Source organism: Pseudoliparis swirei, chromosome 20, assembly GCF_029220125.1.
Source record: "Pseudoliparis swirei isolate HS2019 ecotype Mariana Trench chromosome 20, NWPU_hadal_v1, whole genome shotgun sequence".
NCBI lineage: Eukaryota > Metazoa > Chordata > Actinopteri > Perciformes > Liparidae > Pseudoliparis > Pseudoliparis swirei.
The window spans coordinates 3,911,168-3,938,787 of NC_079407.1; the positions used below are offsets into that span (position 1 = coordinate 3,911,168).

The 27,620-nt window shown below is 46.8% G+C and overlaps 2 protein-coding genes across 2 annotated transcripts in view; one reads left to right on the forward strand and one right to left on the reverse strand.

Moving 5' to 3' along the window:
• Window positions 1-1,465: 1,465 nt before the first annotated feature.
• Window positions 1,466-9,727, reverse strand: si:ch211-11n16.2 (zinc finger FYVE domain-containing protein 1). The gene is made up of 12 exons (XM_056441648.1): window positions 9,539-9,727; window positions 7,361-7,642; window positions 6,977-7,199; window positions 6,680-6,897; window positions 6,437-6,543; window positions 5,080-5,188; window positions 4,440-4,537; window positions 4,225-4,342; window positions 3,802-3,972; window positions 3,433-3,625; window positions 3,096-3,194; window positions 1,466-2,788 (listed from the first exon to the last, which is right to left on the reverse strand). The coding sequence occupies exons 1-12, from the start codon at window positions 9,653-9,655 to the stop codon at window positions 2,556-2,558; spliced, it is 1,968 nt and encodes a 655-aa protein (XP_056297623.1). The 5' UTR covers window positions 9,656-9,727; the 3' UTR covers window positions 1,466-2,555.
• A 1,548-nt stretch (window positions 9,728-11,275) lies between these two features.
• The window catches only part of dpf1 (double PHD fingers 1), a 47,935-nt gene continuing 31,590 nt past the window's right edge, over window positions 11,276-27,620 (forward strand). Inside the window, exons 1-6 of the mRNA XM_056441845.1 lie at window positions 11,276-11,388; window positions 22,648-22,677; window positions 23,219-23,379; window positions 24,426-24,533; window positions 25,095-25,222; window positions 27,474-27,563. Of these exons, the coding sequence (XP_056297820.1) occupies window positions 11,276-11,388; window positions 22,648-22,677; window positions 23,219-23,379; window positions 24,426-24,533; window positions 25,095-25,222; window positions 27,474-27,563 (630 nt within the window). The remainder of the gene's footprint in view (window positions 11,389-22,647; window positions 22,678-23,218; window positions 23,380-24,425; window positions 24,534-25,094; window positions 25,223-27,473; window positions 27,564-27,620) is intronic.

Sequence of the window (27,620 nt, forward strand, 5' to 3'; positions counted from 1 at the left end):
ACGACGCCGCGATCGACTGGCAGGTCGCGATCGACATGTTGAGACCCTGATCTACAGGAAGTAGAAGTCGTAACAAGGTTTCCGTAGGTGAACCTGCGGAAGGATCATTACCGATGAACAGACCGTCTGCATGAGAGCGGACAGAGTTCAGATTGAAGTGGTGTATTGGAAGCTCATTTTGCAAGTGACTTTTTGTTCGTCCCGACGACCAACAACAGACGGATTGGAAGCTCATTCTGCGCATGCGTTAAATGCGTTTAAAAAAAAAACTAAACCTGTAATTGACTTAACTGAGTTAACGCGTTATTTTTCACAGCACTAATATATATATAAATATACATATCTATATTTAAATAAATATATATCCTATACATATATATCTATATAAATATATATATCCTATATATACATAAATAAATATATTCATACAAATATTTATATATATATATATACACAGAAATATATATAATTATATATATACATAAATGTATATATTTATATGTATAAATAAATATATATATGAGCTGCAGCAGGAAATAAATTGAACAAAGATCCACAGGTGATCATCACCTCAACCTCCAACAGTGTTATTTTATTACATACGTCCTCAGCTCAGTTTATCTGCCTGTCGTCTCCACATCGACATGTTGTGGACGAGTCTGTGAGGCTCACGTATATTTAGCCTCGTATAATTGGTTTGTGGAGGAAATGAGCACCGCTTCATGGGTGCTAGTCAGCTATCCATTACAAGGCTGGACAGCAGGGGCCTGCAGATGACCTTGAACCAGACGTTGTAGGACAGAGAGACAGAGAGGCCAGTGAAATGTATAGAAAACATATGTGTTCCTCCACTGAATATATTATAGATTAAACATTTTAACCCCATATTATATAATGAAAAAAATTAGATATTTACTGCTTCTGCCAAGATAAAAAAAGAGGGAGCTGTTTAACCACATTGATCCACACGTTTCCAATATTAAGCTTTTCGTTTAAAAACACGAGAGAAGGAGCCGGAACGTCAGGTGGGTTTTATGATGATAGTGGGAACATGTAATCAAATAAAACTACAGTTTTTATTACAGTAATCACCAAATTCTGCATATAATTATCTAAATAACTCTGACTTTAAGAACTTTCAAGAAAAACAAAGAGGTATTATTGATTAGGATCTGTAAATAAACATGTCAGAGAATGTCTTAAGACAGCCCAATATATATATACATTTATAGAAATATATATATTTAAATATATAGATATATATATATAGAAATATATATATAAAAATATTTATAATTATATATCTATAAATATATACACATATTTATATATATATATACACACATACATTTATATATATAACAAATATGTATATATATATATAAATAACATATATATTAAAAAATATATATATATATATATATATATAAAAAGGCACAGGATACATTCTTAGAGACACAAAGTCTTCCTTTGTTATTCTTTATTCGAACAATCCTGATTTAACAAAGAAAAGAACAATCAAGATGGTCAATTTCCAAAGATTCCTGTAAAACATCTCTAACATTTTAACTGATCATTTCTAGACAGATATTAATTGCATACATGTATCCAGTATGTTGAACGGTGCACATCACCACGAACAATGCAACTGATCCATGAAGACATCTCCATTGTTGAGTCGAGTGCATTCAATATATTAAGAGAGCTCTCTGCAGCATCACCAGAGCGCCCGTGTTTACAGTATTTTCTTTACAATAACCTCACAGCGGGGTCACTCTACATCATTACAGGTATTTCCATACATTGGAATGTTTACAATGTGTTGTGCTAAAGGTTTCCTCTTCCGTCCATATGACACTGCACTGATCAGGCACGTTTAATATCTCACGACTGCTCAAAACCGCCTCAAACTAAACGTAGGAGCTACAGAAGTGGGAATGGAGATTCCCACGAAGGCACGCGTTGCTGTAGATCTCAGAGAGAGAGATGGAAAAGAGCGCATCACACAATCTCTACTTCTCTCTGAGGGCTTTGCGACCGACCCCACTTTAAGCCCCGCCCCCATTATTCCCAGAGCATCATCTCTTTTCTTTATTTATTTCCGTACACAAACAGGTCAAAAATGGAAAACGGGTCGCGTGCTTCGAGGAAGGAGGGCGGCGGCCGAGAGCACGAGAGGAGGTGTGTGTGACGCCCCGTTAGTTTCCTAAAAATGTCCAGAAAAATCCCCATTTGTCCCGTCGTCACGGTGATCCGAGTTCTACCTCGTAACCGCTGCAGAGTCAGTGTGGTTAAGGAAGGCAGGCGAGACGGGGAAAGCTGATCCTAGGTCAGCGTTGATAAAAACCAGACCGGGTCCAGACCGACTTTTTTTTTTAAGCCTCGGAACAAACCCCCTCCGTGTCTTTTCACGCTAAAAAAAACCAAGACCGACGCCATTCGGGCGCCGCGCGATGGATCCTCGGCGCAGCGGCGCCCCCGAGACTCACCGCGTTTTGTTCTGGATCGGTTCTCCCGTTTTCATTCTTTCCTTCTTCCCTTCTTTATTTTACAGCTCACAGGCTGCCCTGGCGGCCGTGGCATCCGTCACACACCCGGACCGGGTGGTCCCAGCCTCGCGACGGCACGGCCTTGACGCGGGCGGAGCACGGCCCGCACACGCCCTGACCGCACGCCCTGCAGTGGTGCTTGGACATGGCCGGGGTGAAGGCCTTGGAGCACTGGTGGCACTGGGCGATGTCGTGGTCCGGCACCCAGTAGTCGGGCCGAGCCACGTCCTTCACGAAGCCTGAGGGTCGCGGACGAGACGGTGAGGACACACAACTCTGGATGTTTGTTTTTTATAATCGGTGAGCGAATATCAACGACGGTTTTATGATCACGACCTTCGTTTAATGTTCACGGCGTGAATCTCTGAAGTGCTTTTGAATAACTCGTGATGGCCCATCAGGTGTGTATTTACGAGCCGTAAAGAATCATAATCACGTTCGACATATTAAGCCATTTAAGAGACATTGCGCAACTCGCTGCAGTGTGTATGTGTGTGAGTGTGTGTGTGTGTGTGTGTGTGGTGGTGAGACGCCGCTGTCACTCACAGAGAGGGTAGTCCACCGCCGTGGTGACCATGTCCAGCGTGCACTGGGCCACCTCCGTCACTCTGCGAGCGATCAGCCCGCGAGCCTCCACCTTACACACTAAGGAAAAGAGGTGTGTGTGTGTGAGAGAAAAACACAATCCACAGTTAATGACACAAAATCAGATTAATTCTGTCTGAAAATTAATTTAAATGCAAAGTGCAGTTTTAAAATTACGTCGGAAAGGAAATGAGATACCCTATTCATCATCATCATCATCATCATCAACCCTGATTTGCATTAAAAACCACATGATGTAAAAAAAGAAAGAAAGAAAGATGGAGCTCTGTTTCTTCACCCTGGCTGTTGGTGGCCACCGGCCCCCCCTGCTGGTAGCAGGCCTTGCACACCCGGACCGGCCCGCTGCCCCAGCCTCGCTCCGGCACCGGCATCCGGTGGCCGGAGCACGGGTGGCAGAAGCCCTCGCCGCACGACCGGCAGTGGTGCTTCCTCTCCGCCTCCTCGAACACTTTCCGACAGCTGTGACAAATCTGAGGTGGGGGAGGGGGAGATGGGAGGGGGGGGGATGGATTCAGAGACGTGGACACATTATTATGGCAAGCGCGAGTCCATCAGCGTGTCAACACGTGCACGATTTCCCTTTAAGCTTTAAAGGGACCGGCATGTTCACGACGACCGTGACGCTCCTCGCCGCCGTCGTACTCACGGTGATCTCGGCGTTGGGGCTCCAGTACGGCGGCGCCACCTGATCCGTGACCCAGGCGGCGACCGCCTTGGTGGGCCCCGTGCTGTACTCCGACACCGACTGGATCACGTAGTTCATCCCGTCCAGGACCCGCTGGGCGGCGTTCTGGTGGTTGGTCAGGAAGGTGTCCGACTGAAAGAGGAAAGAAGGAGGGATGAGCGGGAGGCAGACGGTTGAAGGAGGGAAAAATCTTTTTTATCGTCTTTCATTCTCAGTTTTATTAAACTATCTGGTCTGGCCTCGAGGAACATTAGAGGCAAGAAAACTCTGAATAATCTCATCCTCCCGACGCCGAAAACAACGACCTCAGGGTTCAGTGATTTTGTACTGACGCTCCAAACCGGAGGAGGAGGAGGAGGAGGAGGTGGTGGAGGTGGTACTCACCCCTTCCCAGACGTGTTTGATTTCAGAGCGCACCACGCCGCTCTCGGGGTCCTGGTTCCCCGTCCAGTACTGCCGGCTGCGGTAGATCACACCACAGCTGGCACACTCCAACACGTAGCTGAGTGGGGGGGGGGGGGGGGACGCGCATGATGAGCCTGTGAAAGGAAGTGAAAAGGTGCGTGTGTGTGTGTGTGTGTGTGTGTGTGTTTACGTACCCCGACCAGGCATACTTGGCCAGTCCGAACCACGGGTTGTCGGTGGACGCTGTCGTCTTGGGCAGAACGATCGCCTCTCGCCCTCCTTCGTAGCACCTCTGGGAACACGAGACAAACAAATACGGATGTGGAATGAACGAGTTTATTTATTTCGATCAAAATATAAAACCACCACGAATAAAACATAAAAATTAAAAAAAAGATACGGCTGACCGAAAGGCTGAAGGCTGAAGCTACCTAGCTTATAAGTGCCCTGACCTATGATGGCTAAACTTGTTCTGAAGAGTCTTATAGATAAAACTAAAACAAACAAAACAAACAAAAACTAAACTAAACTAAAAAATAAATAAAACAAACAAAAACAAATCAATCGAACCAGAAATTCAATCATTTGTCCCAATGATCCGTTACTTCTTATATTATAAATACCAAGTCTATACTTCTCCAGAGTCATGTTTTTAAACTTTTACATCATGTTTTTAAACTTTTAAACTTATAAAGTAAGTAAAGACATAAAAAACATGGATAACAAAATAGAAAATATACCATATGGGGCGTTATTGTTTTGTGGAACCACATAAACGACATCACATTTTGATCTGGGCCCCAGTTCAGCTACACTAGCTGGGGGGGGTCTCACCTTACAGATGAGGACCTTGTTGTTGTACTGGTGGACATACTGGCACAGTCCATCCGCCATGTGGGGCACCCGGTCTCTCAGGTGGTTCATTCCTTTTTTACAGCGGATGCTGGAGACAGAAAAACAAAAAAAACGCTCCAGACGTCAGGAGTCCGTGATGTGGACAGGAAGTCGGACCGGTCCACTCATCCAGAACCGGCTCCCCGTCAAGAAGGAGCACAAAGAGAAGAGGGGGACTTCCATTCCTGCTTTCCGAGGGAATATGGCGAAGACATCAGGTTTTATTCGTCTCGCCGGGGCGACGGCCAGAAGCGCGACAAACAGCGTTTCTGCTTTTAAGAGAATGAATTCAAAATCTGTTGTTCAGCCAGAGGCAGCGGAGAGACGTCGGTGTGTGTTTCCATCTGGCCATTAAAGCCTTTTAACGGCCGCGTGCCGATATTGAAGAGGAAGGACTGCTCCCCGACACAGGAACGACAAAAAAGAGAAGAAATTAAGAGATCTGCCCCAGACAGGATTTCAGACTTCATGAAAATACATCTCGAAAGACGGGGAGAGGCTGTTGACCTGGAAGCTGATGCAACGTACAGACGTCCACGAGGAGGAGATCATCCATGAATAAAAGAGTGGAAAACACTTCTGACTCCATGTCGTGATGCTGCAGCTGATCTGTGATCAGTAGGGAAGTGAAACTCGTCTTTGAGCAACAGAGTGCTGCTGTGACCCGATATCTGTTTGTCGTTGGCCATATTTATGTATTATTGCACTGTCTATTGATTTTATTCTATTTATATTGTGTTTATTCTATGTTCATTGTTATTGCGTCAAATTCCTTGGAGGCGCAACATACTTCACCAATAAATAAATGCTGATTGAAAAATTTTTTTGGACCAGCGCTTCAGTCAAAATAAAATTTAAAGACGGTAAAATATAAAGACCCATATAAAAGGCCATATTTATGAATTATTGCACTGTTTTTAATCATATTGATATATATATATATTTTTAAAGACGGTAAAATTTAAAGGCCATATTTATGAATTATGAATGTTTTTATCATATTGATATTTTTTTTATTTCCTTGTAGGTGCAACGTACTTCGCCAATAAATAAATAATTCTGAAATAATAATAATAATAACTTTATTTATATAGCACCTTTAAAAACAAAGTTTACAGAGTCAAGGCAAAACAAATTAGAATTTGTTTTATTCTTTTTGGACCAGCGCTTCAGTCAAAATGTTCCGCGATGCTTTCGTCCTCTGTAAAAATGTAAAGACCCCGACAGAAAACGCGTAGAAATGGAGAAAAACTGGAGAAAAAAAGAAAACTGCGCCAACATGTGTGTGAGGACTTACTTGCAGCTGAGGCAGTAGGCAGAGCAGGTGAAGTACTCGTCTGGGAAGAAAGACTGGGGGGTCATCTTCTCGTCTGACAGCTCCCCACAGAAACGCTCACTTAGAGCCTGGGGGGGGGAGAAAAGAAAAGAAGGCGGAGATTGATGAGAGAGAGGGAATGTGGACATAAATCAAGACGAGAACTGCCTTTTGTGTCCGTTGAAATGTCTCCGAGGCGCTACGTGTCGTCCCGCCGCCGCTTACCTCCAGCGCGTGGAACACGATCCCGGGCTGCCGGGGGGAGCGCGTGTGCGTGTTCTTCGCTTGCTGCCTGACGGCCTCCAGCAGCTGGCCGTAGTCGGTGGGGGGCGCGACGGTCTGCGTGCCGACGTACTGCACCGAGCTGAAGGCGTCGGTCCCCAAGCCCAGGTCGTGGAACCGCTTCTGGAGCAGCGTGTCGGCTTGGCCCGACCCCTTCGAGTCTACGGGGGGGCGGAGGACATTTACACGAGACAAAGAATCCTGCGATGCGTTTTTTTTCCGCCGTGTTCTTCGCCGTACCGTGACCGAGTAACTGGGTGTGCGTCGTTTCCTGGAAGACGATGACGGCCGGCCCGAGAGACGAGAGAGGCACGTCCAGACCGCAGCGGCTGGACAGGGCCCGGAGCTCCGGGGTGAAGTGCTTCAGGTAGGCCCCCGAGGCGTTGCTCAGGAACTGGAACATGTCGTTGTGGAGGCGCTCGGCCCGCGTGCGATAGACCACGATATCGGACACGGCCAAGACCTGGAAGAGGAGGGAGTGGAGAAATATAGGAGCCAGGTGGTGTCACCATACGGTAACGCCGAGTCAGCGTCATGAATACACGAGCGCAAAGGGCAAAACCGCCACCGAGAAACATCATTTTGCCCCCGGTGTCACGAGGAGGGGCACAAAACGTCCCCCACCTTGAGCAGCAGCCGCATCCTCTGGTTCTGATTGGCCGCGGCCCCCAACAGGCCCTCGGTATCCAGGGAGACCAGGCCGAGGGCGGGGTCGTACGCGGCCCACACCCCCACCGTGCAGGAGCTGGGGGACTTGGAGGTGTAGAACACCGTCTCGCCGCCGAACAGGATGTGGTTGAGGGTGTGGGACTTGCCGTCGCCGGCGTTGCCGAAGATGGAGAGGACCTTGACCCCCGCCACGTCGCCGCAGCCGAGCCGGTCCACGAACTCGGTCTCGTCGCGGACCTTAGGGGGGGGGGGGGGGGAGAAGAAATGTTAAGAGAGAGACATTCGTGGACTTTATTGAGAGAAGAGTATTGAATTTGTGGGGAGATTTCAGTCTCAAGGAGCTTTAACACACACTCACACACACACACAACACAAATCAGCCATTATTATGTGAAACTATTTACATCTATTTGAATTCTGCTGGGCCTTCGGGACCCAGACTGGTCGCGCATCGATCCCAGACCGTCTGGATGACAACAAACCCTCCTTATCATCCTGCACTTTGCACTCACAACAAGGTGCCTCCCTGCGCGGCGTCAGCTGGACCACGTGACTCATCCGGGACTCCACCCCCCACCGAGCAAACCCCATTTGCTGCTCCCTCCTTCGGGCTGGAGTTGAGCCTCTTTCGGGCATCATGTGGGGCCCATCATGGGCTGCAACTAACGATTATTTTGATAATCGATTAATCGGTTGATTATTCTATCGATTAATCGGATAAAAAAACAAAAAAACTTTAATTTTCAACCCTTTATTCAAAACAGGGTCCGTACGGTCATGGAAAACCTGGAAAAGTCATGGAGTTTTTAAATGGCTATTAGCAGGCCTATAAAAGTAATTGAAAAAAATAAAATCCCAAAATATTTGGAAAAGTAATGCAAATGTCTTTTATTCACATTTTAATTTACACGGTATATATACGTTATGCTTTGGAATTCTCATTGTTAGTTTAAATACTACATCTTCTCACTTTGTCACGTATAGACAGAGTTTTCACAAAATGTTTAATCATGGAAATTTGGTTTAGTCATGGAAAGGTCCTGGAGATCCACTGGTCACCATGGTGATGAACCTGTTCACTGGTCACCATGGTGATGAACCCGTCAGAAACAGACTGACAGCTTTCCTCTCCTGAGCAGTGGTCCCCATGTGGCCCCGCCCCCTGAACAATATCAGAGACGCGTTCCGATTTTTTTTTTTTTTTCACCTGACGTGTCGCGTCTCGGCCAATCAGCGTTCAGATGTCCACAGCGTTTGGGAAGTTAGGTTAGCTTGAATGTTAGTCCGCTACATCTGCTGCACGGTGTAGCGATGCTAACAAAGTACCGTACGTTAAAAACTATGTGATTTAGCATATTTTTAGTCTCGATACTTCATTAAAAGAGCGATCAGAGCGCAGGCGCTGCTCCGCTCCGTTAAATGTCTGCGCGCGCAGCGCACACAGCGAGTGGCGTCGGGGCTTATCTCCGTTGTCTTTCTCCGTGGAAAAATATTTTCCGCTATCCGCCACGGAATAAATAACCACGTTTTCTACGTTATACTCTTGTGGAAATGCCACACACGTCGTGACATGTAGCGCCCTGGTGTCTGGGGTCATAACGTCACCCGTAGGCGTACACAGCTTCGTGAATGTCTCCGACTACGTGAAGGACTTCCGCATCCAGCGCCACGTGAGCAGCAGCAGCCAATTAGATTCATCAACAGAGGAGCAGCTCAGCGCTGATTGGCTCTCACAACGCAGCGTTCAGTCTCTCCTCTCCCTCTCGCTCGGCTCTTGTTTCTCCTGCGCCGCTCTGCGCTCAACTCAACTTTGTTTATACTCCGTGACTTATTGAGCGCCGTAATAATCGCTCGACACAACGAATCGATAATGAAATTCGTTGCCAACTATTTTAATAATCGATTTTTATCGATTTTATCGATTCGTTGTTGCAGCCCTAGGCCCATGTAAACCAAAACACGACTGAGCTACGTGCTAAGCTAACACCGGTGGAGTAAACGTCTGTCAATGTCCGCGTCACCGCGCTAACAACCCGTATTCACCGGCGTAACGTCAGTTAACCGTCGGCCTCGGTTCGTGGCCTTCAGGGCGCGGTGTTGTTGTTAGCTTAGCTCCGCTGGCTAACTTTTTACCTGCAGGTTTTCTTGTTCGTCCACCAGCAGGAAGCTCCGCCCCCCGCCCGGACTCTCCTCCGGCAGCGTCGCGCCGATCGAGATGCTCTCCATTTCCTTCATGAGGATGTCGGACATCGCCGGGTTTAAAGACCTGAAACGAATTCGAAACGAAAGTTCAACATGACTCCGTCCTGTCCTCCTTCCTCTCTCTCTCCCGTCTGGCTCTCACAACAACAGCGCGTGTGCTGCCTGAAGGGGAGGAGCCAGGGCGCGCGGGTAGGTGACGTAGGACGCGTTTGTCCGCGTCTTGATTGGTGCACTAGCACCACCTTGTGGACAACAGGTGGAATGACACGGGACCCGCAAATCAACAAACTTCCGATTTCAGAGGATACAAATAGCATTAAAATGACATGAAACGATGACTTCACAGACCCATAGATTATAAGATTGTTGTGTAGAATACGTTTTCAAGTTTAGATAATTCATTTAAACTCAAATGAAGGTCAAGTGCATTTGTTTTGCTAATCTAAAACTGAAACATACAAGTTTAATTACAGCAACACCGAATCAAAAGTTTCTATTTAACTGGCAGAGAGTGTGTTTTTTATTGGAGCAGTGGTGCCATGTTGAAGCTGCTTGCTAATGTTCATTAAATATTTGTTAGCACAGATCTATAAATATCACATGTCACTGGATGGTTTCAGAGAGGCGCCACCACCGCGAACAGGACATTGAGAACGAAATTCCAGCATTGCTGCTCAAACAGTCCTTACAAGCTCATCCGACCTTCCTTGCTCCCTTCCTCCCTCCTTCCCTTCCTTCCAAGCAAGGAGGGAATCCATGTTGGCGGAATTGAAAGAAGGAATTAAGGAACCCCAGAAGAAGAGGGTCCCATCTTTCTCCGAGCTCATCCATGAGAGACAAATGTCTGAAAGAATCAATTATAGGCCCACTTTCAACCCATCGCCCCTGATTAATGAATAATTAAAGCTGCTCAGTGCAGGGCCACCTAGCACAGATAATAGAGGAGTAACCAACATGCCACCACTATTGTAAGGTTATGTATTGACAGGTCGTCTCTGAATATGCCATAAAATAGTTAGTTCATGTAATTAAAGGTTAATAGCACATGGGGCTATATTTTATTTAGTATAATAACTTACCTATGTGTGGATTGTATGTTTTTGGAAAACGCAGCTAATGCTTTTCTCAACATATATATTATACTATATTGTTTCCTCTATAATAAGCTCACAGGTGTGGGTCAATACTTCACTCAAGTATATATATATATTTTTAAAATAATTTCTAATATTATTATATCTTAATTCAGTAAATCAATTTAGGCTTTCCATCAAGTTCTCACTTATAATCGTGTGGTGCAATTTGGGGACTGGCCAGTGCAGACTCAACCTCGCCCATCCTCCTCCTCCTCCTCCTCCTCCAGACAAGGAGACAATGCATAAGAGAAGCTGCATGACATCCTCAGACTGACTGCAACCAAACCCTGACACAAAATACATATTTATTTATTTATTTAAATCCAGAACTGGAGTATATATATGGCATTGCTCTTACAAGTCCGAGGCGGGACCGCGGTCCACTTAAAATCGCCATCCCCGCCGGTACTTGTAGTGCTCTTCCCTTCAGCATGTTTCATGTTGACATGCGTAAAAAACTACACTTCCCCGAAGCTGTCACAGGGCGCTCCCGCCTCCCATTGGCTGCTCGCTCCAGCCGCAGCCCCAGAGAATGAATGAAATTGGAATAGCGGCTACATTACATGTACAATACCGGGCTCTGCGGTGTTGCATTCTATCATACTATATCAAAATGGCCACAGCGGTGCAGAACCCCCTCAAATCGTAAGTAGCACACGTTTCCAGAGCGTTTGCGCCTGTTTTTGTGTTGTATATTCTGTGCATGCTTGTCAGCGCAATTCAAGAAGAGCCTTTGCATTTCTCAGCGCGATTATACCAACACACACATCTGCACATGCAATGCACACACACACACAGCAGAGATGGAGATCACGGCAGCGGACGCGAATCAGCCTTAAAAGAAAAGTTAGATTTTGAAGCTGACGAAGTGTGTGTGTGTGTGTGTGTGTGTGTGTGTGTGTGTGTGCGTGTGTGTGTGTGTGCGTGTGTTTGTTGGGTGTGTATATGTGTGGTGGTTGTGTGTGTGTGTGTGTGTGTGTGTGGAGGGGTTCTGCTTCTTCTTTTTTTGGCACGAGGGGGATTATTGTGCGCGCCGATGCAGTTCATGTAACCCATTTGAGCCAAACGGCAGCGTGCAGGGATATGGAGGAATGCTGGAGGTATAGAGAGGCGTGTGTGTGTGTGTGTGTGTGTGTGTGTGTGTGTGTGTGTGTGTGTGTGTGTGTGTGTGTGTGTGTGTGTGTGTGTGTGTGTGTGTGTGTGTGTGTGTGTGTGTGTGTGTGTGGTTGACCCGGTGTGTCCCTCGCCGCTGTAGCCGGGCCAAGATCACGGTCAGAGCCGGGCTGGAGTGGCAGGCTGGTCGGGAGGCGGGGGACCTTAGATGGCTCAGCCGTATATACCTGTGAGCACATTCCTTGTTGGGGGGGGGGGGGGGGGTAAACAGGTAGGCAGGATGGAGCTCACTGCACGGGGCTTTTTGGGGGGGCTGCATGCAGCGTTATGCCGGACCTCTCAGAAACATATAATCCGAGGTAAATACGCCGGTGTGCGGCTGCAACTCCGGAGACGTGCGCCGGTAATAATAATAAAGCCGGTAATAAAACCTCAACCGCAGACCGGCGCGTTGCATTCCTAACGGGCATTTAATTCAACTAACGGGTCTTTAAACGGGTGGATTTCCCGTGAAGTTTCTCCCATAATAATCCCCTTTGTGCAGGTTTTTTTGTTTTGTTTTGGGGGGGGGATCTTTTTGTGTGTGTTGTTTTCCTGAGACTGAATTCAGCGGAATGCAGACGCCTGCTGCCCGCCTGGGCTCCCGGCCAACACAAAAAAAGGTGGCTGATGTGCGTCTGTCAGCGGGTACTTACAGGGATCTAGCCCAAACACCCCCCAAAAAAACCCACCACAATGGCTCCAATAAACACATTGAGAAGAGGAGTGGGCACAACAACAACAACAACAACAACAACAACAGATCCATATCGGCAGTTTGAAACAAAGAAAAGTCTGAGACATGCAAAAATAAAGAACTGCATGGTTTCACCTGAGCATCACAGAGTCAGACCTGTCTGTCTGAGATGCACACACACACACACACGCACGCACACGCACACATACACACGCACACATACACACTGGCGACATTTCGTGCAATTCCACGAACGATGTGCCCTGCACGTGCCCGCTTTCAAGAGCACTCCACAGCGGAGAGGGACCCGGAATGCTACTGATTGGGCAACATGCCGTGATTGTACTGTGATGGTATTTTAGTGTTTTTATTTCATGCATTTGTATTCACTCATGCATGGCACACACGTATATGAATCAGAAAGATTTGAGATGAATCATTTGGAGATGTAATAATGGTATCCATGTGGTGCACGCGCTGACGGGGACTGGATGGAGGATGTCACGTGGGACCTCTTTGAGCTCAGAGCTCCTTCTCCAAACCTGTAAGGGAAGCTCATCCATGCAGAGCCAGAGTCGGGCCAGATTAGTCCCGCAGAGGCCCACAGTGTCAAGGGGATTACATGGACAGATTTGCATGGCGTATATATGTATATCTATATATAGATATACATATATATGTGCATTGTTGCCCACTTTTTAGTGGCGGTCTTGCTTTTGAAAAAGGACGATTACAAAAAGAAGCAGAAAAGTTGTGATCCAGACCTGCAGGGATGCTGCACACTGTTTCCCTCCAGCATCTGACTCTGTGTGTGTGTGTGTGTGTGTGTGTGTGTGTGTGTGTGTGTGTGTGTGTGTGTGCGCCATAATAAACATAATAAAGCTGCAGCGTGCATTTATGACGCGAGGCCACAGCAATCAACGCCGCCTCGAACACCTCGACAACTGTACATAAATGCCGCTGTTACGCAGCGTGTGTGTGGTGTACACGTGAGGCCACACACTGCCACATCTCAACCAGACCCGGCAATTAGCACGTCGACAAGAGAACTTGCCATTGAAAAGACAAATGGAGAAGAAAAAAAAGAAAAACAACTCTCCACATGTTGTTTTTAATGCCGGGGCGACATATGTTGTGTCTTATAACTTTAAATCTCATTTTAATCGATTCAGTGATATTGGTTATACATTCTGCAGGATGCATTCACACCCGAGTGTGTGTGTGTGTGTGTGTGTGTGAGTGGGCAGGTGTGTGTGTGTGTGTGGAAGTACAGTGGAGGAGAGCAGCTCTAGTGGGCACCCCCCCTCCACCACCCCTCATTTTCCTCCCCTCTCTCTATATCTCATGCTGGATTAGAGACTCGTATAATCTCTCGTTCTTTCCATCTCTCTCTCTCTCCATCTCTCCCTCACCCCTCCCCCTCTTATTTCCCCCCTGTCCTCCCATCACCCCTGCTGCCCTCTCCGCCCCCACCGTCTTCCCCGCGTCCCCTTCCTACCTCCCTCTCTCCTTCATCACTTTCTCCATCCATCACTCTCTTCTTCTCTCTTTTTTCGCCCTCTCCCTTTTGTTCAGCCATTTCTTCTCTCTCTGTCTCTCTTTTCCATTTTCCTGCTTCTCGGCCTCGAACCATCTGAGCCCTCCAAGTCGCTTACCCTCAACCCCCCCCCCCCTCCCTCCCCCCACCTTACATAGTGAATGCATGTCAGTAATCTAATATTCAGCAAAACGCACTGAAGGGAAATTATTTCTGCATTTTTTTCAGATCCCTTAAAATTTTCTTGGATATATTAGAACTATATCGACTGGCAAAAAAAAAAAGGGTTTATAGTCCAAATAATACAATCGTTCCACATGTGGCGTCACAAAGTCTCAATTAAATGAAACCAACGGCGGGAATCTGGCACAGGTGTCAGAAATAGGGGAACTGTCGCGTTGATGTGCATGGCGATGTATGTCTTCTTTGTTCCGGTTGGGGTGTAGATAATAGTGTGCTGTGGTCATGGTGGGGGCCTTTCTGCCCCGCCTGACTGAACCCAGCTAAATGAGTTCCGTGTAATAACCGCGCGCGACGGCTGAAGAACCCACAGCCGCAGCATCCATTTCCACATCTCTCTCCTTTTTCTCTCTCTCTTGTAATCTCTCCCTTTTCATTCCCTCACTCGCTCATTTGCGCGGTATCACACATACAAACACACACGCGCACGCGCAATAGGGCGCGCGCACAGTTGCGCTCTCTGGTTCCCTTCTCTTCATTGAGCCTGAGGTCTGATATTTTTCAGGGTATATTTCTTTTTCAGAGTTATTCCTGTCATCATCCCCTTATTTGGACTTTCTATCTGTTTTTACTTTGTGAGTGTTTTCAGAAGACTGGATAGAGAGAGAGAGAAAGAGATAGAGAAGTATTTTTAGCTCTGACTGTCAGTCAGCTCCACTGCGTTGGGACCTTTGCAGTGATTTCCACCCAAGGGACATTGGAATTTGTAGTTTTGTTATGGTTGCAACTTGTAGTCCCAAAATGCAAAAAAAGGTGTTGGTGGGAGATGAATGAATCAACCCAAATCTCTCTTCTCTCCTCAGCGTTATTTCCCCACATGTTGTCATTCCCCATTTATATTACTCTCCCATGTGCGCGCGCGTGTCCAGTGGATCCCTATCGGGCCTTGTGGAGGGTGGAGTCAACACACACCAATGGCTGCTTCCCCTCTGCAGCACTTTAATAAGGATACAGAGTGAAGGGGGGGGGGGGGGGCTAAGAAAACACACACACACGCGCACACACACACGTGCACTCACACGTGCACCCAGATAGCGAGGTATAGGGAATCCATCGCCATAATAAGAGGCCAAGTGCAGTGGTGATAAATCTCACCTGAAGGAGCCGCTCAGAGCCTTACCCTGATGTAGTGCCCCGCGTGCACGCTGCAGCCAGACGGGCTGTGCGCGCACACGCACGGGAAACATACCTGGAATGCATGCGCGCACACATAGAAATACTCAGCATGCTTAAATACACCGGTGAGAGCGTGCGTGCGTGCGCATTGTTTTGGAGACGGGCACGCGCACCACCCACAAACAGAACACGTGAGAGAGGCCCGTGATTCGCAGTGTTAGTGACTAGAAGATAACCACACCCAGTGGACGCCGAGGAACACACACGCACACACACACACATCCGCACACACACACAGGGAATGAAACTCTTCATTAAAACCACACACTGCAGGTAACACACACACCTCCGACAGACATGAGCTGCCGCTGTCTGCCCTCCTCTCTTTCTGAGTGTCAAATCTCTCGTCATGTTCAAATATGCAAACAGTCAGGAGCAGACACACACACACACACACACACACACACATACACTAACGCACGCACGCACACACACACACACATACACACTAACACACACACACAGATGCAGTGCTGTGACAGCAATTTGAGCAAACTGACGTTTTCCAGCTGGTTCTGTGGCAGACGTCCGCTGCACATATCCCTGACACACACACACACACACACACACACACACACACACACACACACCCCCCCCACACACACACACACAGGCAGCATCTCTTCTTGATGCTGCATCAGGGTGCATGTTTGTGTTAGTGCACGTGCCATGTGTGATTGTGCATGTGCAGTGTTGTTTAATGTATTTTGGTACTATATGTAAATATATATATATATATACACATATATATATACATATATATATACACACACATCTACTTGCCACTGCATGTAGCAATCTTCATGAAAATGTGGTCATGTGGACATGCACAGAGGATGGTAGAAGAGAGAAATCATTTCACTGAGTGTGTGAGAGAGAGAGAGAGAGAGAGAGAGAGAGAGAACAAGAATAAATTGAATTGATGGTGGTGGGAGGGGGTGAGGGGGGATAGGGTTATATTGCATAGTTTAATCTGTTGAGTTCAGCCATGGAGGCTGAGGTTTGGGGGAGGGGAAGAATAGTACAGTAGTAGGCATCCTGACCGTTCCCCACTGGGCACACACACACACACACACACACACAAATACACACACACACACACACACAAACAAACACATTGGTGTTGTCTAGCCTATGGAGTTGTGTGTGTGTGTGTGTGTGTGTGTGAGAGAGTGCACACAAAGCTCTGTATAGGCCAGACAACACCAATGGGTGTGTGTGTGTGTGTGTGTGTGTAACTGCACAGATGGACAATGGAGGATGAGACAGGTGCGTCGACCAGGTGTACAGACTTGGGTCGGGAGGCGCAAGTGTTTTCAGAGGCTCAAAGCTAACCCATACACACACACACACACACACACACACACACACACACACACACACACACACACACACACACACACACACACACACAGCGCAAATCACTCCCATAGTCTGCCTTCAGCCCTCTACAGCCATTTACAGTTGGACTACTTCATTTCCTCCCAGTTTAATTACCTAATCTCCCCCAGTTGACTCCACCATTGAAATTAAATCCTTTGTCGGCGTTCAGGTTTTACAATATTTTCTTTTATTTTGTAATTATGGACTCAATTTCATATTTCTCCAATGATGCAATTTCACCTCTAGGGGGAGCTCCCTGTTTTCTCTATTGGTTGGCGAACCAGCTAATTGGTGTGGTTAATTGTACCGTAACCACCAAAACACCACCGTCAGCGTGTGTGTGTGAGGGTGTGTGTGTGAGAGTGTGTGTTTGTGTGTGTGTGTGTGTGTCAGTATGTGCTGAAGTGGACGGCCTCAGGGTGGGACTCGAGGGATCGCCCTGAGATTCAGACAATAGCTTCAGCGGGCCTGGTGGGGTGGCTGTTTGTCTGCTACCTGTCAGGAGCACAAGTGTGTGCGTGTGCGTGTGTGTGCGTGTGCGTGTGTGTGTGTGTGAGTGTGTGGGTGTGTGTTTGTGTATGCTCCCAGTGTTCCCAGTTCCCTCTCTGTTTTCATGAAGGCCTCTCCCTCCCTGCTGTTTGCTCAGTGCAGGCTGAGGCAGACAGCTCACTGTGGGCTGAGGATTCACACACACACACACACACACACACACACACACACACACACACACACACACACACACACACACACACACACACACACACACACACCAAATGCTGCAGGCAGTCTCATTCCCTTCCTTCATCTAATCTTCATTTGGTGTGTGTGTGTGTGTGTGTGTGGTTGGAGTTTCATGATATTCTCTATATTGCGTGTTCATTCCTGTCTGCATGCGTGTTTCTATTAATACACACTCAACACTTAACAGACTGTTATTTGTTTGCTCACCATATTTTATTGTACATTTTCACATTTTCTATTGTTAAATGACGTCCCACACGATTGTGTTGATTGTTATGCACACGTTCTCGACACGTTCCTCTTGTGTGTAACGGAGAGGGCGGTCATGTCGTTTCTGTAAGAACGTATATGTACAAGTTCACATATTTGGTTTCCATTGCCGTGTGTGTGTGTGTGTGGGCATGCACACGCATGTGCACAGGTGTCCTTTGTGAGGCTCGTGTCATTGTCATTTCTGTCATGTCTGCCCGGACACTTTCTGGTAGTCAGCTCCAGATTGTTGGCGGGCTGGTGCTGCGACGGTTAATTCCTGCTAGTCTATTCCTCTCTCTTGTGAGTTGTGAGTCTGTGAGCGTCCATTAGCGAAACACATCGCCGAAAAATAAACCGGTAATAGAAATAGATGTGGAGGATAATAGAAATGAGAATGATTGGAATTGTAAAATTAGTTTTCATGCACAATGAGGCGGAGAGAACCCACAGCGTGTGTGTGTGTGTGTGTGTGTGTGTGTGTGTGTGTAGGTGTGGAATCCGGTTTCGTCTTCCCTTCATCGGCCGTGTGGTTTGATGATGGGCAGTTTGGTTTCTCGCCGTCTCTTCCTGTGGTCGGTCTTTCCGGTGCTTCAGGGAGTTTCCCTCTCCACGTGGAGGAAAGTCTGCTTTGTCATCACGTGATTAGCTCAGCCTTTCTTCCTGGTCTACGATAAATAATTACGCTTATTCACTTATTCAAGACAATGTATACTGTTTTAATAAGTGTACTTTTAGAGGTAAGCAAACACCAGGACCAGGTGAACCTGATTCAGCCCTAACTATAAGCACTAGAGGAAAGATAGGTGCTCAGTGTATCCTTAATGAGGAGATAGGTGCTCAGTGTATCCTAAAACAAGGAGATAGGTGCTCAGTGTGTCCTAAAACAAGGAGATAGGTGCTCAGTGTGTCCTAAAACGAGGAGATAGGTGCTCAGTGTATCCTAAATGAGGAGATAGGTGCTCAGTGTGTCCTAAATGAGGAGATAGGTGCTCAGTGTATCCTAAATGAGGAGATAGGTGCTCAGTGTATCCTAAACGAGGAGATAGGTGCTCAGTGTATCCTAAATGAGGAGATAGGTGCTCAGTGTATCCTAAACGAGGAGATAGGTGCTCAGTGTGTCCTAAAACAAGGAGATAGGTGCTCAGTGTATCCTAAATGAGGAGATAGGTGCTCAGTGTATCCTAAATGAGGAGATAGGTGCTCAGTGTGTCCTAAAACAAGGAGATAGGTGCTCAGTGTATCCTAAAACATCCCCAAGAAGCCTAGAGGCCTATAGCAGCATCTCTAGGGGCGGGACCAGGCCTTAAGTCTCTTCTTACATGAGGTAACTGTGTCTGCCTCCCGGACTCAAGGTGGAAGCTGGAGCTTGAACAACTATTTCCGATGTAGAGATATCCAGTGGAGTGACGTTGTCCCTCGTGTGATGTCATCTATGGTTCTCCTTGCTCTGTTGACATTGCCGGGCAGGTGCGTGCGTCCCTTTTAGTGCATGTCTTATCCTCTTTCGGCTGGATTGCGTGTAGCGTGTGTCTCCTTTTTGATTTGGACCTGCGTATTTGATAGACGTGGTTCAGATGATCCATGAGTGTGTCCCAACACAACTCAACGGCTCCTCGTCAGGAGGAGGCTCTATGTGAGCTCTGCGAAAAGCTTTCCAGAAGCTTCTGAGTATTGCAATAACGTGCTAATAATAGCGATGTTGCTACCAGGCGGCAACCAGCAGGGGGCGACACCTCGGGTTGCAAAAGAAAGTCCGATTATATACAAGTTTATGAGAAAATTACTTTCTCTCCTGATTTATTACCTCAGTAAACATTGGGAAAAAAATGTTTACGGTCTCAATTGCGAGTTTGAAGTGTTTCTCCAGACTGCATGATGCTCATTTAGAAAATAATGGTCCATTCAGAGTCAAATAGACCATAAAGTGGAAGACGCTTTAGGGCGGGCTCACTGAGACTGACAGGTCGCTAACGCTACCACAGCCGTACGCTGCGTCTCCACGTCACTCTTCCACATGTCCAAATATGGTAACTTGTATTCATTGGTTGCAAAAGGCCAAGATGGCTTCAATACGGCAGTCCACAAACCGGACTACGTCAACTTCTTATACGCAGTCTCGTCTTTGTTGTTGTTGCTTGATCACGCTCTTTCCGCCGTCCACGCCCCTTGTTGCCGTGATCTCTGAATCAACTCGCAGAGCCGGAAGATAATTATTTGACAAATTGATGTCGAGAGTCTGATTTTTCTCCGGGTGTCTGTGTGCAGCTGAAAGATGAATTAAAGGGTTTCGCGGTCCAGGAAAGAAGGAGTGCTATACCAGCGAGTCTCCTCACAGGTCGTCCTGCTCTGTGACTCCAGAGTTCTCCCTCTCTTTGTCCACCTTCTCCCTCGTTCTTCTCCCCCCCTCCCTCAGGCGGATGTCACTTTCCTCTTCCTCGTTTCCCCTCCTCTGCTCATCTCATCCCCCTTCCCCTCTTCCTTCTGATGCCGTCTCCTAACTTTCTCTTCGGGTACACATCTCCCTCTCCAGCCTCCGAAACAGTCACGCCGCTCCCTCTCTCTCTCTCCTATCACATTATAATGAGATTGGGAGCACCCAAAATTGAAAGAAGCCATTTTCTACAGCTGTCAACTTATTATCGAGTGGGGGGGGGGGACCCGGCTCATTCTCTTGAAGGTGATGGAGGGATGGAGGAGAGAGTTTTTTTTTTTTTTTTAAGTGAGAGGGGTGCTGATGGAGGAGGGGGGGGGGGGGGCTCAGGGGGTGATGAGCTCCGGTATTTCAGTTTGGCCATTAGCGGAGCCTCGATCTCCAATTCCCCCCCCCCCCCCGCCCCACCCCCCACAATGTTCCTCTTATTGTAATATTTTTTGAAAGGCTTTCTAAGCTGTTTTATTTAATTTATTTATTTTAGTTTGAGCACCTCTCAGTGTGTGTGTGTGTGTGTGTGTGTGTGTGAGAGCCTTTATTCTCCCTCCTCATCCATACTTACGCTCAAAGAAAAGGTGTATTTGTGTGAAAGGGAATGGCTGCCTTTTTTTATTTGAGCTTCTGCAAACTCCGACTTTAACTCGAGCACTTCTAGCTTTCATCCTCAGTGGCAGCTCCTCTCTGGACGGGCCCTCCGCCGCGCTCAGTCCCTCTTCAGAGCACGAACGGCGAGTGAAAAAAGCCACGTGCCGCCGCCGCCATTAAAATACCCTCTTTGGTCACAATGCACAGAAACACGCGCTCTCGTACGGCAGAAGGCGAGCGGCGCTTCACTCCGAACCTCGCGCATTGACACCCGGATCACATCCTCTAAATGTCATCGAGCGACGCCCCCGCGAGGTCGAGGAGCCGCTTCAGGAGGTTTGGGGAGCTGTCACAGCCTCGCCAGCGACCCGGCGGGGTGACATTATTTGCTCTTCTATCCATCCAGGACATTTTGACTGTTGTTGACGTTTTCAAAAGCTTCAGTTTCAGGATATTAAAGTGTAAATAATCCTCTTGAGCGTCTTTTCAAACCTAATTTAGCTTTTATTCCGCTTCAAGATAATTACATGTTCTGTTTGTACCTTGAGAGTTTTGTAGTGGCAGGAAATAAGTGCCTCGGCCAAAGAGGCTTTTAGTCCAGTTTGTTTGCTTTTCATCTGATAATTATCAGATATATATGTTTTTTTTGAAAGATTTCACAGATTTCAGTCAAATCTTGTACAAATAGTGAAGGCTTGGGCCAAAAAGGGAACTGTTTAGACTTGGAGTAGATTCAGATAAAGTACAATATATATAAATATAAAATTGTATTTTGGGGCATTTTGGAGCTTTAAAACCAAATAAAATATCCACTCCAAGGGATCATGATGAATCCATCAGGATTTAATTCCCGAAAAACAGTTTATTACAACAACAAAATGTAATCCAATCATCACCAAATGTGGCACATAATGGAGCAGCCCATAAAAGCCGCTGTACCCCATTTCATTTATTTCATTATTTGCCGAATTCCTTTAAATGTAGCCTGTAGGTGTTCAGGTGTTGGTGATCGGCTCCAGAGGGACAAAGTCCAACAAACATCCTCAAGGGATGTCACTTGAGTCAGCGGGAGACACACATTTTAAATAGACAAAAATGTATATGTGCGTGGAGTTAAAAATAAGTTATTTCACCAAACAAACACACTGAAACTAGCTCCTCCTTCCAGCATGACACGCCCACATTTTGTTTGAAAGTATCGAGTTGCATTGTGGGTAATTTAGGTCGCAGATTTTTGGAAAAGGAATAAAAAAAGCCGATATCTCTGGTCTGAACATTTTCTGGGATTGCGACGCTAAATTGGCGACTTTGCACGTTTTTTCGTCCCGGCTCAGCGGCTCTGTGCGTGTGTGTGTAGCTGTAGTGTGCGTGTGTGTGTGTGTAGCTGTAGTGTGTGTGTGTGTGTGTAGCTGTATCTACCGTCTGCATCGTGACCTTGATGTCTGCACTCAGCAGGAAGACACTAGAGAGGAGTGATTAACAGGAGAGAGACAAAGAGAAGACAGAGAAGTGTGAAGGAGGATGCGAATACAAAAAGGAAACGTACAAAGTGTAAGAAACAAGACGGGGAAAATAAAGATTTTTTTTTTTTAAAGACCGGAAAGTGGAGAGGGGGAGTGAGAGAGGATGTAAGGTGGAGAGGAGGAGTGACTCACCACACATCTATCTTTTTTCTTCTTCTTCTTCTTCTTCTTCTTCTCCTCCCTACAGGCAATCTGGAGGTGCAGTCATCAAGAACAGGTAAGGGGGGCGGAGGGGGGGGGAGGAACAAAGAGAGGAATATTACACTGCATGTTAATCAAACTCACGCGTGTACAGGTGAGAAGATTCAGTTCAGGGAACGTGTTACTGTTGCTGCACGTGTGTGTGTGTGTGTGTGTGTGTGTGTGTGAGAGTGTGGAGTGTAGCCAGATCGTCTGCTGTGACCCAGGTTAATAGGACCGCACATGCACACACACACACACACACACACAGGCACACGCACACGCACACACACCACAACTACTCATGATCGACCAGGCAATGCCCCTTTTGACTTTACACACATGCACAAAGTGTGTTTAACCTGGCGCGCACACACTTACACACACACGCACTTGACCTACACTTGTCCATGAAACTCCCTTTTCATGACTCACACACACACACACACACGCACACACACACACACACAAGATTGCTTTTGACAATCTGTTCCTTTGCTAAAGTTGGATTGTATCCCCCCCTTTGGCCTTCTCCTTTGACCTCCTCCTCCTCCTCCTCCTCCTCTTCATCCTCTCAGTCTTGGTGAGGAGTTCTATAAGGAGGCCATTGAACACTGTCGCAGCTACAATGCCCGTCTGTGCGCCGAGCGCTCCATGCGTCTCCCCTTCCTGGACTCCCAGACCGGCGTGGCCCAGAGTAACTGCTACATCTGGATGGAGAAGAACCACCGCGGACCAGGTGTGTGTGTGTGTGTGTGTGTGTGTCTCCCTCAGGGTGTGTGTGTGTGTGTGTGTGGAGGGGTATACCTTGAGCTCTCTTGTGTTTAGCAGCTGTTGTGCTCACCACACATTATTTCCTCTGTGTCTCGGTCTCTTCCTTCCTCTGCTCCCCCTCTCCCCCTCTCCCTCAGTTCCTCCCCCATCTTTTACTTTTCACAACTCAACTTTTAGATTTCATACAACTTTCCCCACCAGTTGTTTCCTCATCTCTCTCTCTCTCCCTCTCTTTCTCTCTCTCTGTAGCATCAGTGTATTTTGGCAGTGAATCAGACACCCCTGTAGGCAAAGATACGCCGCTGGCACCGTCTATTCCAGGGAGTGTGTGTGTGTGTGTGTGTGTGTGTGTGTGTGTGTGTGTGTGTGTGTGTGTGTGTGTGTGTGTGTGTGTGTGTGTGTGTGTGTGTGTGTGTGTGTGTGTGTGTGTGTGTGTGTGAATGATTGGAGTCGGTAGGCTCTGCCTGGTGTCTGTCAGTCGACGTCTTTTATTTGCTAGGTTTTTTTTTCTTCGTTTTTTATAACTTGATTTGCATAGAATAATTTTTAATTAAATTGATTTATATATTTTTTAAAGATTACATTCATATGACTTTTTGATACATTTTTAATGGCCAAACACCAACAAGTCATTTAGATATAATAAAAAAAACAGACTTAATAATGATCTTTGGTTAGGAAACATGTAGAAGATCATAACAGACATTTACCCCGCAGGTATTTATATTTTTAGCCACTATCAGAATGCCCAAAAAATTAAACTCCCCATTAATTATGACTTTAATGGACGACATATTGATCGGATGAAACTATTGGATGAAATTCAGTAAAAAAAATGTAAATTCGATAACTTTTTATCCATCAAATATCTAAAAGCGCCTGAAAAAAAGTTCATTCCCATCGTCCTCAGCTGGACCCCGATAAACGTCAAAGACGTGTTAAAATAGACGCGTTTAATCCTCGATCTCTTCGTCCACTCCTCCGATGACCGAGCGTCCCTCCGTGCTGCAGGTCACGCTCCGGGTCAGCTGTACACGTATCCCGCTCGCTGCTGGCGCAAGAAGAGACGGCTAAACATCCTGGAGGACCCGCGGCTCGTCCCCATCGAGTTCAAGATCGGTAATTAATCCGCGGTTTTGATCACTTCTACTGCTTTATTGCTATATCTTGAATAAGAAAAACGATTAGCGCTTCAGTGTAGTTTGGCTTTCTTGAGGAAATTTGACTTGATTCTTGTTGTTCTGAGTTTGTCCTCATGGTTGATGCACTTATTGTAAGTCTTCCAAATGACATGTCATGTGATTTAATGTCATGTGATGTAATTTAATGTAATTTAATTGCGGTTGATGCTGGTTTTAAAATCCTATGACAGCATCACATCATGCAGTTTATTCTGCGTCGGGAGCTACTCCATCTCCCAAAATGTCAACTTCATTCTTTAAAACGTGGAATTAGGTTATTTAAATAAAGTTCTGTGGATTTGACTCGTGTTCGGCTGCACTTCAGCAGCTTATCGTGCTCCTATCAATTAAAAAAGGTCGGAAAATGTCATTTTTTACCCTAAAAAGAAAGTTTTTAATGCAACAATTCCCAATAAAATGGATTTTTTGTTAATTCAAAGAAAAGACAAGAGATACACAGTTGTATGCTCTCTCTCTCTCTCTCTCTCTCGTTCTCCAGACTACGAGGCCTCTCTGAAGAAGGAGGGCGGCATCCCCGATGGCCCCGTGTTGGAGTCGCTGCTCGCCGGGGAAACCCTGGACAAGAAGGTAGAAACCAAGGAAGAAGAGCCAATGAGCGAGTGTCAGGTGAGACTCTTGTTTCTCTTTCTTCCCCCTCTCTCTCTCTCTCTCTCTCGCTCTCATTTCCTCTCCTCTGCACTCATGTTGTTCCCCGTGTCTCATTCTGTATGTCAGGCGGTCTGTGTTGGTGCTTCTTTGTCTGTCTCTGCCTTTGTCTCTCTCCGGGTGTGTGTGTGTGTGTGTTTTGGCGGTGACACGGAGCTCTGACAGCTCCCTCCTGGCACGAGTGTGTGTGTGTGTGTGTGTGTGTGTGTGCGTTTGCACTGCAGTCATTCTCTGTGTTTTTATCGAGTTGTTACCGTGTTTTCTACAGGCCAAACCCGTGAACTGTTATTTGAGGTCAAGTCGATCCTCGATTGAGGTCAAGTCGATTTTTTTTTAAATGCACGATGAATGTTTCACTCAGTAAAACTTCCCAGCTCAAACTTTTCCCCTCCGGCCGGAGCACTCCGGCGGCTCGGGGGGGCGATCGCTCTCGAAATTCAGATGGACGGCTAATCGATCAGCTGTTGAGTGAACGGTCCTCGCGGTGGCCCCTCGGAGGGATAGAGGAGTGTTTGGGGGCCTCTAATCCATCCAGGGCCTCCCCTGAATCCAGTCGAGCCAGACGCCACTTCCACACGCCGCCGTGTGCACACTCGGCTTTTTCCCTCGCTGCTTATCTTTTTCCGACGTTTTCCCGGCTCAGATTAATGTCTTTTTTTGAATAAAATAAAACAGTTTTTCCTTCACTGAGGACAAGAAAAGAAAATATGTAAAAAAAAAAAAAACTCTTCAGTGTTCAGTGCGTTTATCACGAGTGAAAACCGCCGTTAACACATTTGCATTCTGGGAAATGTAGGATCCAGAGTTTTTTTGGACTCATAGGACTAAGAATCAGGACATCTTGGCTTCTGCTGCTTGATTTTTTTTAATGTGCCTCTTGTGAATCCGCTGACAATCCCAAATTGCGTGGTGTACCCCTTTGTTAATTGAGGAAGTCTTTAAGCGCTTCTTTTACTGCGATTAAATGGTGACACATCTGGCTATATTTAGAGATGAGATGGTTCTCTTACGGTTGTTTCCTGCTCTGGGATTATGCAAATACGCCCAGCATCAGCAGGAAGACGAGCAGCTCCATGAGCAGCGGCACGAAAGCAGTAGAGGCCGAGATGGAGAGAGGAAAGCCGAAAGAAAAGCCGAAAGAAAAGAGGGAGAGGAAACTATCTGACAGTCCAACCGTCTCTCTGTCTCTCTGCCTCCTGTCTCTCTCTCTCTCTGTTTCTCTCTCTACCTCTATGCCTCTCTGCCTCTCTGTATCTCTCTCTCTGTCTTTCTGTCTCTCTGTCTTTATCTCTTTATCTCTCTGTCTCCTGTCTCTCTGCCTCTCTCTCTCTGTCTGTCTCTCTGCCTCTTTATCTCTTTGTCTCTCTGTCTCTCTCTCTATCTCCTGTCCCTCTCTGCCTCTTTATCTTTTTGTCCCTCTCTTTCTTTATCTCCCTCTCTCTGTCTCTCTGCCTCTTTGTCTCTCTGTCTCTCTCTCTCTGTCTGTCTCTCTGCCTCTTTATCTCTTTGTCTCTCTGTCTCTCTCTCTATCTCCTGTCCCTCTCTGCCTCTTTATCTTTTTGTCCCTCTGTTTCTTTATCTCCCTCTCTCTGTCTCTCTGCCTCTTTGTCATTCTGTCTCTCTCTCTCTCTGTCCCTGTCTCTCTATCTCTCTGCCTCTTTGTCTCTCTGTCTGTCTCTCTGTCTCTCTGCCTCTTTATCTCTTTGTCTCTCTGTCTCTCTCTCTATCTCCTGTCCCTCTCTGCCTCTTTATCTTTTTGTCCCTCTCTTTCTTTATCTCCCTCTCTCTGTCTCTCTCTCTATCTCCTGTCCCTCTCTGCCTCTTTATCTTTTTGTCCCTCTGTTTCTTTATCTCCCTCTCTCTGTCTCTCTGCCTCTTTGTCATTCTGTCTCTCTCTCTCTCTGTCCCTGTCTCTCTATCTCTCTGCCTCTTTGTCTCTCTGTCTGTCTCTCTGTCTCTCTGCCTCTTTATCTCTTTGTCTCTCTGTCTCTCTCTCTATCTCCTGTCCCTCTCTGCCTCTTTATCTTTTTGTCCCTCTCTTTCTTTATCTCCCTCTCTCTGTCTCTCTCTCTATCTCCTGTCTCTCTCTGCCTCTTTATCTTTTTGTCCCTCTGTTTCTTTATCTCCCTCTCTCTGTCGCTCTGCCTCTTTGTCATTCTGTCTCTCTCTCTCTCTGTCCCTGTCTCTCTATCTCTCTGCCTCTCCTCTATAGAAGCTGCTGGTCGGGGATTTCCCTAATGAGCTGGAGGCGGACGAGATAGAGGAAGACGTCCCGAAACGCAAGAACCGTACCAAAGCACGGGTAAAAAAAACAACGGCATTTCAAAAGCCATCTCTTTTTTTCTCCCTCCGAGGTCAT

What these genes read in the sequence shown, in the direction of transcription:
- si:ch211-11n16.2 (XM_056441648.1), bottom strand. Translation starts at nt 9,655, where the DNA reads ATGTCCGACATCCTCATGAAGGAAATGGAGAGCATCTCGATCGGCGCG. An exon ending in ACGAACAAGAAAACCTGCAG is followed by an intron (nt 7,643 to 9,538) that starts GTAAAAAGTTAG and finishes CCCCCCCCTAAG; the next exon opens with GTCCGCGACGAGACCGAGTT. An exon ending in GGTGGCCACCAACAGCCAGG is followed by an intron (nt 3,195 to 3,432) that starts GTGAAGAAACAG and finishes TCTTTTCCTTAG; the next exon opens with TGTGTAAGGTGGAGGCTCGC.